Source organism: Podarcis vaucheri, assembly GCF_965113315.1.
Source record: "Podarcis vaucheri genome assembly, chromosome: 11".
Taxonomy (NCBI): Eukaryota; Metazoa; Chordata; class Lepidosauria; order Squamata; family Lacertidae; genus Podarcis; species Podarcis vaucheri.
In genome coordinates this window covers 32,210,993-32,224,410 of record NC_138749.1, presented here as the reverse complement: position 1 = coordinate 32,224,410, position 13,418 = coordinate 32,210,993, and the positions used below count along the sequence as shown (strand labels likewise).

The following is a 13,418-nucleotide window of genomic DNA, read 5'->3' as shown; positions in this document are numbered from 1 at the left end:
ATACCATCCCCATACCATGACCCATAGAAATTATAGGCCAGTTTGGATAGCCAAAGGAGTGCTGAAATTCAGTCTAATTGCCTCCTTCACTACTTCAGAACACTTGTAATGAAAGTGTACTCTTCTACGAGATGGTGCAAGAGAGTGGTGCATGCTAGTAGGTCAAGTCAAGATTCCTAAACTTTGCAGCTAACTTGCATCTGTGTCACAGCAGAAATGTGCATAGAAGCCCATTTTCACACATTAATTTCCTTCATCTGATTGGGGCGACAGTGATCAATTCAGCTTTGCTTTAAACTGTGAAACTATAAGAGGTTAAACATAGACAACAAGGACCCCACAGCAACAGGGTTAACTTATATTTTAATAACAGGAGTAAAATAAATAGGATAAAGACACAGAAATGCACCTTCTGCTGCACTTATACACCAGGATATGCAAAGGCTCCTCCCCAAGTGCAAAGCTGACATTGCAAAATGAAATACAAGAAAATGAAGTTATAAATGATCAACCCCTGTACATCACAGATAATGCCCATAAAGAACTACAGGTATTACATTGTATAGGTTTTGTGGTGGGTAGGTGAGTGGAACAAAAATAATAGAAAGGGGAGAACCCACAGACAAGTAAAAAGGTACCTCCTTTTGAGATGTGAGCACCTTTCTTAAATAACTGCCATATGGATTAATTTATTTTTTAAAAAATATGCAGTAAAATAAGTGTTTTGTCCAAATAACCCATGCTTCTGTTTATCATGCCTCAAGATGCAGTCTGCTTTTCCTGGTGGACGCTAATGAAAGGACAAGCAATAAATATACATCTATAAATAGCATTCCCCAAGTTAAAGTTTACCACATTCATTAACCAGAAGTACTTAAAACATGCCTTAGGAATTTTACTTATTTTTTGTTTGTTTAAAAAAACAAAAACTTACTGAGAATTTCCCAAGACTTCTTTGACATCCAGTCGTGCGTTTATTAATAATAGTAAAACCCAGGCCTCTAGCAGGTAGAAACAATAAAACTTATTACTGCACAGATACTTAATACATGCTAGTAGTATTTGCAGTTAGACATAAGCGGAATTTATTGTTCAGCTCTTCTCTGGGCCGACAATATATATTAAAGTGCAAATAAAGATGAAAAAATACGCAAACAAAACAGAAGCTAGGCAGATTCATTTTCTATTGTTAGGATTTAGCAGCTTAGTCTGGTACAGATCAGTTCAAATATGCCTTAGAGATGGCAATCTTTTTTTAAAACACTTATCTCCCTGAGAGGGTTTAAGGGAGGTAAATAATGATATTTAGCCCTATTTTGTCAACTGGCTGATAAGTCATTGGAAAAGTAAGGGCACTTTTCCAGCCTAGTTATTCAACAGTGCTAGTATCTGCATTCTGTTTTTAGTGATGTGTTTGTGTTCACTTTCCATGCAACTACAAAAAGGAGGCTACATGTTATCAAAGAACTATGGGAAGTACCACAAGCATTTTAAATAAAAGGACTTAATCAGGGAGCACATGGGGGGGGGGAAGGCTAGTACCAAGGGGCACAAGTCAGAAACCACACTGATTTGATAAATATTAAAAGTACATTCTTCCTGTTGAATTCAATATGACCTAAAGTTGCTTGATTTTCCCTGGATTGTGTCCCATAAGTTTTGGTTCTTAAGGATGGCATATGGGAAGGGGATTAGTGGAGGTGGAATCCTTTGCAGTATTTTAAAAGGGAACAAAGTTTGTTTTCATTTATCCAATGAGTGGACGAATTACTGCTTTTTAAAAAATCAATAAATGTTTCTACTCTTCCCGTCCCCCGGAATTACTGGTGCCAGAGTGTAATTTATATAGATCAACCTTTCTTAGCAATGTTGTTACGTGCAAAATAATCAGTAATTCCTATATGTTCAAGGCTGCAAAGACTCCACTGAGTTCTAGTGTGTGCAAGGAGCTCCCTGCAACCATTATGTGAGGCTCAGCGGTGTTTAAATGCACGTCACAGTGCAATGGCATGTAGCAGCAATGCATGGGTGTGATTCTGTCTGATACTGCCAACATCTAAACCTTTAGAACCGGTTCTAAAGTACATGAGACTAACAGGAGTTCCAAGTCATACGATGCAGTCATAAGATTACTTTGGTTGACCTATTCCTGATGGGAGATAGGGCTTTGGTACTAATGCAAGGAGGGAGAAAAGCTTAGTGCTAGCAGTGGGTTAGTTGCTTGCAACTGCTCTCCAAAGTTGATGGAGGAAGCCCACACATGTAAAGTGCTGTGCATATATGCACAGGAGCACACATGGTATGCTCAGTATGGGGGAACATATTTTTAAACAAAAGTTATAGAAATAGCTCTGCCAAAACCAAGAGCAAAGCAATTAATCTACTATAGTAGGGGTTGGGGGGTTGGTGGCCCTATGGATGCTGCTAGCCTGCAATTCCTATCAATCTCAGCCAGCGTGACAATTGGTCAGTTCCCCATTCCTGTTCTATAAGGCCAGGAACTCAAATATCAGAGTCCCACCCAAGTGTGCATGTCTGACAACATTGTAAGGTAGTGTATCCATTTGTACCCTAGATTAACTAATCATACTTCTAGAGAAAGAAAAATGTATGTACAATATTAAGGTAGCTTTTAATATGCTGCATCTCTGCTCCCCAGCCTTTTGGGGAAAGGAGATACCAGGATTTATTGACAAATAAGATACTTTGAATGAATGGTTTAAGTAACAAATGCAGTTGATGATGCTCTTAGATATTATCATCTACGGATTAAAATATTACTTTACAATGGACACGATGAATTGCAAACTGGATCAAAATATGTAGTCCCTTGCATGCTCTTTGTGGGTCCTACATTGTATCCAAATAAGGGTAGGCAAAGCCTCTTGCTTTACACTTGTATTTCCTCATTCATTGAAGTCTAATGGAATGTGTTATCCATACTTAACTTTGCCCCATTATTGCCTCATTCAGTGTGGTTATTACAGCCATTTCCTTTCTTCTTCATTAGGTCTCTGTTTTACTAAACTGTCACGTTTGCAAAACAACAGCTGTTTAATCAACATCTCTGGCGTTTCGTCTTTTACTTCCAGCAACTGCTTCTCTGTGCCCAAAAAGGAATCTTGAGTCCCTTAATCGAAAAGGGAATTTGAATTTCTTCCAGCTTTCCCCCTTGCATTCTGTAGGGGGGCACATCATGCATAATTTCCCCATTACTCTAAAGTTCTCTGTAGGCTGAAGGACAGCACTGATATTTTTTTCAGGCAGGCAGCCTAGGTTCAATTTTTAGGGATAGTTCATACAAAGTATCTTCATCTATGATGAGACTCTTGTCAAGTAAGTACTGAGTGACCTAGAAGAAAGGAGAAGGAACCCCCGTGCAAAACGAGGATTGCCTGTATCATTATTAAATTCATTTCTATACTGCTTTATATTTTAAATAACCAAATCTCAAAGCGGTTTACAACACAAATTACTGTATTTTTCGCCCTATAGGACGCACTTTTTCCCCTCCAAAAATGAAGGGGAAATCTGGGTGCGTCCTATGGGGCGAATGCAGGCTTTCGCTGAAGCTTGGAGAGCGAGAGGGGTCGGTGCGCACTGACCCCTCTCGCTCTCCAGGCTTCAGGAACACATCCGCAGCCTAGGCAGCCTTGCGGGAGGTCCCAGAGGCCTGTCTAGGCTGCAGATAGCAGCCTGCTTCCCGGAGCGCCGGGCGTGCTGAAAGCACAGCGCCTGACGCTTTGGGAACACATCCGCAGCCTAGGCAGCCCTGCGGGAGTTCCCGCAGGGCTCCCCACGCTGCGGATAGCAGCCTGCCGCCCGGCACGAGGGGCGCCCTGAAGCAGAGCGCCCCGCCCGCCGGACAGACATTGGCCAGCCCACAAGCTTGGGGGACAGCAAAGAGGTGCAGCGCCGCCATCCCGCTGTTCCTCGACCTAGTTCGGTTTCCCCGACCTGGTTTTTTTGGGGGGGAAATAAAGGGAAAATTTTTTTCCTTTATTTCCCCCCAAAAAAACTAGGTGCGTCCTATGGGATGGAGCGTCCTATGGGACTGTACTGCAAATACCCAAGTAGATCTCAAACAATCTTCCAGCCTCCCATCCCTAATCCACATTATTTCACAAATGTAAGTCTTTAGCAAAAGTAATAAATGTGGAATTCCAGATAATGCAATTTATTGGAGACTCTGCAATTATAAACTTAGAGCTAGCTTGCTGTCCCTGTAAATAGGACATATCAGATCACTGTTCCCATTGCACCCTTCCTGAACAGAACTTATTGTGCTATTCAAGGAAAACAAATGATCTAGCCAATATTTTAGATTTAACGATGAGTCATAAACATCTCCTTTTCCACTAAATGAAAAATGTGGTTGTACACCTAGAGCACCACAGAAACTTTATATTGGTGCAAGAGGACAGATGAAAGTACAATACCTTTTGTTGGTATTCTATGCGATAGGAAGTCTGTTGGAACTGTCGTATCTCCCTGATAATATGTGATATCTGTTAAAGAAACAAATATAAAAAAGAGTCTCTTGTTTAATTTCATACATACTAGCTTGGATCCTAACTTTCCTTTCATGAATGAACAGAGTTTATTACCATGTACAGTGGTACCTTGGGTTACAGACTCCGCTAGCCCAGAAGTAGTACCTTGGGTTAAGAACTTTACCTCAGGATGAGAACAGAAATCGCGTGGCGGCAGCGGGAGGGCCCATTAGCTAAAGTGGTATCTCAGGTTAAGAACGGATCTCCGGAACAAATTAAGTTCGTAACGAGAGGTACCACTGTAATGGTTTTTTTCTTGCCTCCCTTCTTCCTCTGCAGCACCCTGCATGCTATTAAAAAACCCCTGCTCCCAGTGCTTGAGAGAATCTTCGGAATGGTGTGTGAAAAGGCGGTGTGTGTGTATGTGTGTGTTATGTTTAGGGGAAGTTGTGAATGGAGGAGCAACTTTGGATCCAAGCCACTGACTTCACTAGAATTTAAAATATTCTATCCCGCAACAAATGGCGTTTCAGGAGACTTTTACATGTATCTTCTTCTGAATTACAATTTCAACCTCACTTGGGCCATATTGACCTTTCCCTCATTTACACAAATCCACCTAATATTTAATTTATGAATCAACTGTAAATGCATCTATTGCAGTTTAATTATCTCCTGAAAACTGCCCTCTTCTCAAAGCATGCTGTTTGTGCATGACAAAGAAATATAATATATGCATTTTATGAACTAAATAAATAACTTGATTATGCCCTTCTGTGCATTTCTGATTGCTGGAAAACACATACATGCTCCTCATAGGCAACTAATGCTGGTTAAGGAGTTCTAGGTTCTGTACATTATCTATATATTTCACTGAATGCAAAACAGCTGACTCAGCTGATCATCTTCAACTTACTCTAGTACAAACGGGAAAATGTGTGTACATACATATAAACTGGATTATGGATGCTCCAAAATTCACCAGCAGGTGGTGATAGAACATTGACCCTGCATACAATAATAAACAATTTCGTTCTCATTTCTACCTATAATACACCTTGAAATGCAGTCAATATATGGTCAATAGTAAGTCCTTATAAACTGAAACCAAAATGTAGAGAGAAGTATTACCATTCGCATTTTGGAAAAATTGACAAGACCTTCTTCAGTAAAGTTGGGTGTTCCTTCTTCAATAAATGCCAGGTCTGTCAAGTACATCCCGAGATATGGCACTGAAGGCGGATTACAACTGCACGATAAGAAATTTTAGGTTTTACTCTTATGTCTTGTACATGGGTCATTCTAACCTTTTCACTATAAACTCCTGAGTTTTTTGAATGACATACAGCCCAATCTGGAATCACAGTCTATTGTACCTACTGGGGTTTCACCTCCCTGATATGTATGCATGGGACTATAGTCTTAAGATGACTTTGAGCTGATTGAGCCTGAATTCATGTAAGCAATTATAACTGAGCTATAATTACTCTAATACATTCCATATCTGACATATTTTCTTAAATAGCTAAGCCTTACATAAATTGCAAAGAAGCAAGTAAGTGAATGCCTGAATGTGTAGAAGAAAAGTGCAACTGCTATTTATGTCTTCAAAACCTGAAAAGAAAGTGTTTCTGGATCTTGAGATATGAACAGGTCATACTCCTTGGGGATAGTGTGCATCACTCAGGAAAATAATAAAACTGAACATGCCTACCTGCAGTAGTGAAATGAGACTGTACTGTAAAGTACCGCATTTTTCGCTTTATAGGACACACCGGACCATAGGAGGGGGAGAACGGGGGGGGGGATTCTCCCCCTCTCTGCTCAGCGCCCCTTCAGCGAAGCGGCAGGAGAAACGGAGCCCCTTTCATTTCTCCTTCTGCTTCGCTGAAGGGGTGCTGCGCAGAGAGGGAAAACTATGCAGCCTCTCCAGCAAAGCGAAGCCTGGAGAGCAAGAGGGATCGGTGTGCACCGACCCCTCCCACTCTCCAGGCTTCAGGCAGCTATCCGCAAGCCTTCTGAGTGCAGCGAGAACTCCCGCTGCGCTCCGAAGGCATGCAGATAGCTGCCTGAAGCCCCCTGAGCGCAGCGTGAACTGCCGCTGTGCTCAGGGGGCTTCAGGTAGCCTTGCCTCCGCTCCCAGAGCCTGTGGGGCGGGGCTGGGGAAGCCCGAGCTTCCCCCGACTCCAGCCACCAGAACAGGTCGGGGAGCGGCGGTCCCGTCTCCCTCCTGGGGAAAAGCCCGCAAGACACGTGCAAAGCTTGTGTGCGGCTCTTGGGGGCTTTTCCTGCCTGCCTCCCCCCTGCATTCGCTCCATAGGACGCACAGACTTCCCCCCTTAGTTTTTAAGAAGGGGAAAAGTGCATCCTATGGAGCGAAAAATACGGTATACATACATACTTCTACCTTGGAGTAAGCCCCATTCAACACTGTGGGACTTACCTCTGAATCGAAATGTTATAGGACTGTGCTGTAAGTCTGTTGTGAACTCTGCTGATTATTGCTAGTCTTGCTCAGAATAGACCCATTGAAATTAATGAATATAAGTAATTTAGGTCTATTTATTTCAATGGGTCAACGCTCAGTTCAGCTTACTCAGAATCAACTCTATGTATTCAACAAGCATGTTAGCATTTGCATAAATCGTCAAGTATTGCTCAGCCCAACATCCACTCACTTTATAGTGCGGCTGCAAGGGAAACTCCATCAAAGTGAATGGAGATAGCATCACAGAAGTGCTGGTACAGTGGTACCCCGCAAGACGAACGCCTCGCGAGACAAAAAACTCGCAAAACGAAAGGTTTTTTCATTTTCGAGTTGCCTCGCAAGACGAATTTCCCTATGGGCTTGCTTCGCAAAACGAAGCTTGCCCCGGGGACAGCGGGTCTTCTCTTTTGAAGCAAGGGGCGGTGGGGAGAAGCGATCTTCTCCCCGCAGCCCCAGGTCCGGGGACAGCGGGAAGCACTTCCCGCTGCCCCCGGACCTCTTTTGAAGCAAGGGGCTGCGGGGAGATCGCTTCTCCCGGTGCTCCGAAGCCGGGCGGGGGGGAGGGAAGACCTCCCGCCGCCGCCCGGCTTCTCCCGGTGCTCCGAAGCCGGGCGGGGGGGAGGGAACACCTTCTGAAGGCGGGCGGGGGGCGAAGGTCTTTGCTCCCCCCTGCCTGCCTGTCCCGGAGGGCTTTTGAAGGCAGGCAGGGGGGAGCAAAGACTTTCGCCCCCCGCCCGCCTTCAGAAGAGGTCCAGGACCTCCTCTGAAGGCGGGCGGGGGGCAAAAGTCTTTGTCCCCCCTGCCTGCCTTCCCAGGGGCTTTTAAATTGCCCCGGACAGCGGAGAAGTCCTCCGCTGTCCCGGGGCGATTTTAAAATGCCGCCCGCCAGCATTTTAAGATCGCCCGGACAGCTGAGAAGTCCTCCGCTGTCCCGGGGTTTTTTAAAATGCTGGGGGTGGGAAGAAAAGCCCTTGTTCCCCCCCCCCCCAGCCTTCAGAAGAGGTCCGGGGACAGTCTGTCTGAAGGCGGTTTCCCTAGGAACGCATTAATTGATTTTCAATGCATTCCTATGGGAAACCGTGCATCGCAAGACGAAAAACTCGCAAGACGAAGAGACTTGCGGAACGAATTAATTTCGTCTTGCGAGGCACCACTGTAGATTGTTCCCCAAAATTATCACTTCCAAATAATTGCACAGAAGCTACCTTCTTTGAACTCTTCATATGAATCTCAGAGCTATGGAGATATTATATAGGTCAGGGACAGCCCACACGACCCCTCAGATATTGTTGGACTGAAACTCCCATCAGCTCTAGCCAGCATGACCAATGGTCAGGGAGGATGAGACTTGTGGTCCAACAACATATGGAGGGCACCAGGTTGGCTATCCAGGTTGTTGGATATTCCCAGCAGTTTTTTAAAATTAATGTGGCCATACATTTATTGGAAAAGTTTCTACAATTCTATTAGGACACATTATATACAGAATAATAGGTTTATATGCTCTGGCACTACCCAGAGATACTATAAAAATCTATACATGATAATGACTTTGGAGTATGTTCAACAAAACATTGGAATTGAATTCCATGAAGCCTGTATTAAAAAAAATGATTTCTTAATTGTTCAGTTTTACTCCCACAGAAGATAGCTAGCTGAAGTATTATCTTAATAACTATCCACTATTCACAGCAAAATGTAATAATTTGAAACATACTTCTTGAGTGTTTCTCTGAGATTCTTAAATCTTCCCTCAGATGATACAGTCTTCTGAAGTTTATCCATAAGGGCTTTAGCCTACAAAGAAAACGAATTAGAAGATTCACTCCTTATAGCAAAATGGAATATGATACTACTCAGGTTAAGAAAATTCTGCTGAAACGCGTTCAAATGCAAGACAAACACGGTGGGGTTCTAGTGCTGGATTATGAGAATGTAATGCTCCCTGTGGCCCCATGATAAGGTCGGTCCTGTTCTTGATGGTTAAAGTACTGATTTTCTAGTGATGTGGTTACATCATTCTGAACCACTGCAAACCATTTACTTATAATATTTCTAGTGACAATACCCATTACACAGATAACACATTTTGTGATTACTCGCCTGTTTAGAAACCTTAGCCCAGGTTTTCTTCAGTCTGTAGATTGCACTTCTGTTCAAGGCTGATGTGATTTCAAGCACACCATTATAGTTGTGCAAACATCGGCAGATGTCTGCCACAGCTACCCATTTCTCAATTGCATTAGCACGTGAACCAACGTCAGCATAATTCATAATTTGGGAAGCCACAAGGTTGCTCATCTAGGTCAAAGAAGCAGTTCTTAGAATATTTCTATTTACAGCATGCTATTAACAGTATAAATGGAATTACAACGATGGGTTTTTTTTTAGCATTTAACACTAAGAAAGCATATATTGCATAAATGGCAATGGCACAAGAAAAAGTGAATTGAGGAAGATGGCAAAGGCAGAACAATCTTCACCTTACAGCAAGTTGCCCTTGGCAGTGGGCTCTCAGTTGTGAATCAAGGGATGTAATCGAAGCAGAAATCAATAAACTAAGGAATGTGAAACAAGATTGGTATTATTTTGTTTTTATTAAACAAGGGTATAGTTTAATTTCTTCTGCTAGTGTTTGAAGATTTTAGTCAACTGCAACTATGCAATTGCTGGCTAGCAGGTTAGGAAAATTGAATGCTCTGGTGGTTTTTTCTATAGTTAGTCATGAAGAGTCTGGAAGGTAAAGCATTTACATCAACTTACATCATTAAAGTGTTGACTGGTTTTCATTATATACGGTGTTCTTTCATTTTTATCCAGTTTCATCCAACCCTGTCCAAGGAACTCTCTGGAAAAATCAGAAAGAAGAGAACAAAAGAAGAAACTGTCATCAGAAATGGCAGACCAGAATATTGTTAATTGTATTTATTTATATTATTAACTTATAAACCATTAAAAAAAATATAATTTTATCTTACGCTTCCTCCAAGGACCTCAGTGTGTTGTACTTGGTTTTATTGTGTTTAATGCAGATGGAACCCACTGGAGTGTGTTACCATACCTGAAAGACCTGCTCCCTCCCCCGCCCCCACTGACCCTCTCAAGTTCTAACATCAGCACAGGGGGCTTTCTTGGTAGTGCCAGTCCCTCAGAAGTTCTTTTTTTTGGGGGGGGGGGTGACCAAGAGGAGGCATTCTCTATGGCATCCCCAAAGTTGTTGCTTTTGGCCGTGGCATTGTTTTAATTTATTACCCTTCACTCAAGGTCCCAGGGCGAGTTACAACGTTCAATAAATATACACATGGAAAAAGGTGTGTCTCATATTGTTTGTCATATACAGTGGTACCTTAGGTTACATACGCTTCAGGTTACAGACTCCGCTAACCCAGAAATAGTGCTTCAGGTTAAGAACTTTGCTTCAGGATGAGAACAGAAATCGTGCTCCGGCGGCGCGGCTGCAGCGGGAGGCCCCATTAGCTAAAGTGGTGCTTCAGGTTAAGAACAGTTTCAGGTTAAGAACGGACCTCCGGAACGAATTAAGTACTTAACCCGAGGTACCACTGTATACAATTTTTATCCCACACTGCTAAATAACCAGAGATGTATAGGATTTTTAAAAGCCCCTTTTCATTTTAAAGCACCATCCCTTGGGTTAAAAGGAGATGGCTAATTTAGGAAGCTGAAAGGGTATGTATTTGATAAGCTCAATATTCACTGCTCTTGTTCTCAAGCCTAGAGAGAGAGAGAGAGAGAGAGAGAGAGTGTGTGTAAGTCTATTCAGGAAGTGAACTGCATTCTGCTCACAAAGAAGTGCAATAGACATGTGCTGCTAATGAACACTTTGATTAAAGTCTTTCATAGTCCATTTATTATGCTATGATAGTTTTTAAGCAGCACTAAACACAGCTCTATCTGTTATGCATTCAAATTCTTTTTATAGGCCTGTCACTAATGTGAATCAGTTTGTAACTTCACTTACAAAATATTTTCACTTGATAATAACGATCAGAAAGCCACTTACTCATAGGGTATGCTCCTGAAAACAATGTGATCTAAGAGAGTGATTTGTTCAGCGAGTTCCATAGCCGATAAAGTTTCAAAGCACTCTGGTTTTGGACACTCTAACTGTAAACAAGGAAGCACACAAAAACAGCCATTTCAATCCTTCTAGTTTGTTTCATGCCCCATTAGGTAACTGATGGCAGTGTCAATTTCACTGCCCAGTTCTTCATTTATGGAAACAACCTAAGAGGAAAGGTACTAACAGAACAGACGTCTCTACTATGGAAGAGGAATAGAAACTTCAGGTGCAATTCAGCAAAAATTAAGAACTCCCACACTTCAAGAACATTTGGAATTTACCCTTACCAATCTTCCTGCAAGGCGGGAGACCTATAGTCTGTTGATGCCAATGCCTGAGCCAATACCGTTCACATTCTGTAACCAATAAAGTTGTGGCCTAAATTTTGCCCGTTAACATGAACCTAGAATTCTGTGCCCTTGTGTTTTTATTCTCTTTGGGGTGGCTTGGGGGCCTTGACATGCAATGTAACTACAGAAAAATGCTGCCCCAATACCCATGCCCACAGAGTTGGGCCAGGAGAATACTACTGCTGATGATATCAAAAGAGGTATATTGATTGAGGAGGAGAAGCAAGGTCCCTCTCTATGTCATCCATCTGGGCAAAGAGGGCCCATGGTTCTTGTAAACTCTTCTTGGAGAACCCTTAACATTTCTCTTTCTCTTTCCCTACATTGGTTATCCATTAATATGTTTTCTTCTTCAAAATGTAAACCATATTGTCAGGGGTTCAGGAGCAGAGGCGAGGGCAAGGGAGGAAACAGAGAGTGAAGGGGAGGAGTCCGAAGGAAAGATGAGCGATGACGACGACCCGAGATCTCCGAGTCTTTCCAGTGAATCGGAAGATTCACAGAAAGGAGCGCCAGTGACCAGAGCAAGGGGGGAGCTTAGGGGGACACCCCAGGAAGAAGGGACAAAAGGGGGTTCAGAGAGCAGCAGTTGGAAATCGGGGCCAACATCCCCAACAGAGCGCAGTGGGGAGGAAGGGCGCCAGGCATCGGGATCAGGCGGCTCGCCGCAGGGGGGAGGACATGAGTCAGGAGTGGCCACACCTCCATCGGAGAGAGAAGAAACGGTCAAACGGAAAGTGGGAGGTTGGGCGCGCGCGCCAAGTTCAAATGCACAGGAAGGCGGCACAGTAAGCAGCCCGGAAAGGGAGCCAGGTCCTAAAGCCCGCCGCAAGGAGACAGAAGGGTCCGGGGGGTCAGCGTCAGAAGAGTCCCGGAAGGAAGAGACCACAGGGGGCAGAGGGACCCAGAGAAGAACGGTCAGGAGGAAAAGGTGGAGTAAGGCTAGGGTATTAAGTTGGTGTACAGGAGGCGGAGACTCAGACGGAGCTTCGCCAGTCTAGCTTATAAGACGTAGAGTTGCGCGCTACAGCTTGAAAATGGAAACTGTAAATCAATAAAGACTTTTATACAGTGAATGCTGACTAGCGTGATCCTCTGTGAGCTCGGATCTGGAAGCAGCTCTGACACATATGAACAAGCCATTTGTGGTGGGGCTGTGTCATTTGGATTCTTTATTGTGCCTTCATAGCATTGGTGAATTAACAAAGACTAAAATATTCAGATGCAAAGAGTAAGGTATAAGGGACTTATAATTGTACAGGGCTTGCAAAATAACGAGTAGAGCAAAGCCTACTTAAAAGCATGGGTGCATAATGTGGGTCGATAAATTTAGTGTCCACACACCTAGGGCAAAACCAGTAAGCTTTGAACACTGAATTAAGTTTGCTGTCACTGTTGCAACACACAATTTGCACCTTGATTAGCAAGTACTATAACTGCAAAGCTATCTGTTTTCCCAAGCTATTCTGTGGTTCAAATTCAAATTCATTTCATGCTTCCCTCATGTAAATAATCTTTCTGTGGTCTGTGGCAGCACATAAAGTCTTTTTCCCCCCTAATACACTCTTGTTTGTGCTTTAACTTGCAAATAGACACTGCAATTTCCAATAATTTGCATAATGAGCTAAGAGGCCCATTCACAGATGTGTCCCATTCTAAAAGACCTCCACTGTATATATTCAAATGGAAGGCCTGTGTTTTGCATAACTTCCAACTAAGCCTGTGAACAGCTAACAGCTATACTTTCACCTGTTTCAAACAAATGTGGTTGAACGATTAGAACAGGGAGTGGTCAAGGGCAAATACAAAAGGGACGGTAATTAATTTGCTATAAAAGCTGCAACAAGCAAGCAGCCAAACACCATTTCTAGTGATTTCATTTACCCCAATTTACATAAATATGAATAAATCTGACATAAGCTTATGTAGATTAACTCACCATCTGCATTATATCCTCAATTTTTAAATGGGTGTCATCTTGATCCTCCTGAGAGAGTGCTCTAAAA

General features: G+C 43.0%; 1 protein-coding gene and 1 long non-coding RNA gene across 8 annotated transcripts in view; one reads left to right on the top strand and one right to left on the bottom strand.

Annotated features, from left to right (window-relative positions):
* Positions 1–13,418, top strand: part of LOC309514730 — a 61,030-nt gene that overhangs the window by 31,914 nt on the left and 15,698 nt on the right. For 3 of the 4 annotated variants that reach the window (XR_014212139.1, XR_014212140.1, XR_014212141.1), the window contains exon 2: positions 9,802–9,902. This is a non-coding gene — a long non-coding RNA (uncharacterized lncRNA). Of the gene's footprint in view, positions 1–9,801; positions 9,903–11,172; positions 11,465–13,418 lie in introns of those variants that run through there. The other variant, XR_014212142.1, reaches the window with a different exon arrangement.
* Positions 345–13,418, bottom strand: part of RASGRF2 (Ras protein specific guanine nucleotide releasing factor 2) — a 93,329-nt gene continuing 80,255 nt past the window's right edge. For all 4 annotated transcript variants that reach the window (XM_082191879.1, XM_082191877.1, XM_082191876.1 and 1 more), the window contains exons 20-27: positions 13,352–13,412; positions 11,003–11,106; positions 9,745–9,829; positions 9,085–9,282; positions 8,699–8,778; positions 5,625–5,742; positions 4,440–4,508; positions 345–3,352 (exon numbers count right to left, since the gene is read on the bottom strand). In XM_082191879.1, the coding sequence (XP_082048005.1) occupies positions 3,260–3,352; positions 4,440–4,508; positions 5,625–5,742; positions 8,699–8,778; positions 9,085–9,282; positions 9,745–9,829; positions 11,003–11,106; positions 13,352–13,412 (808 nt within the window). In that variant the 3' untranslated portion in view covers positions 345–3,259. The remainder of the gene's footprint in view (positions 3,353–4,439; positions 4,509–5,624; positions 5,743–8,698; positions 8,779–9,084; positions 9,283–9,744; positions 9,830–11,002; positions 11,107–13,351; positions 13,413–13,418) is intronic.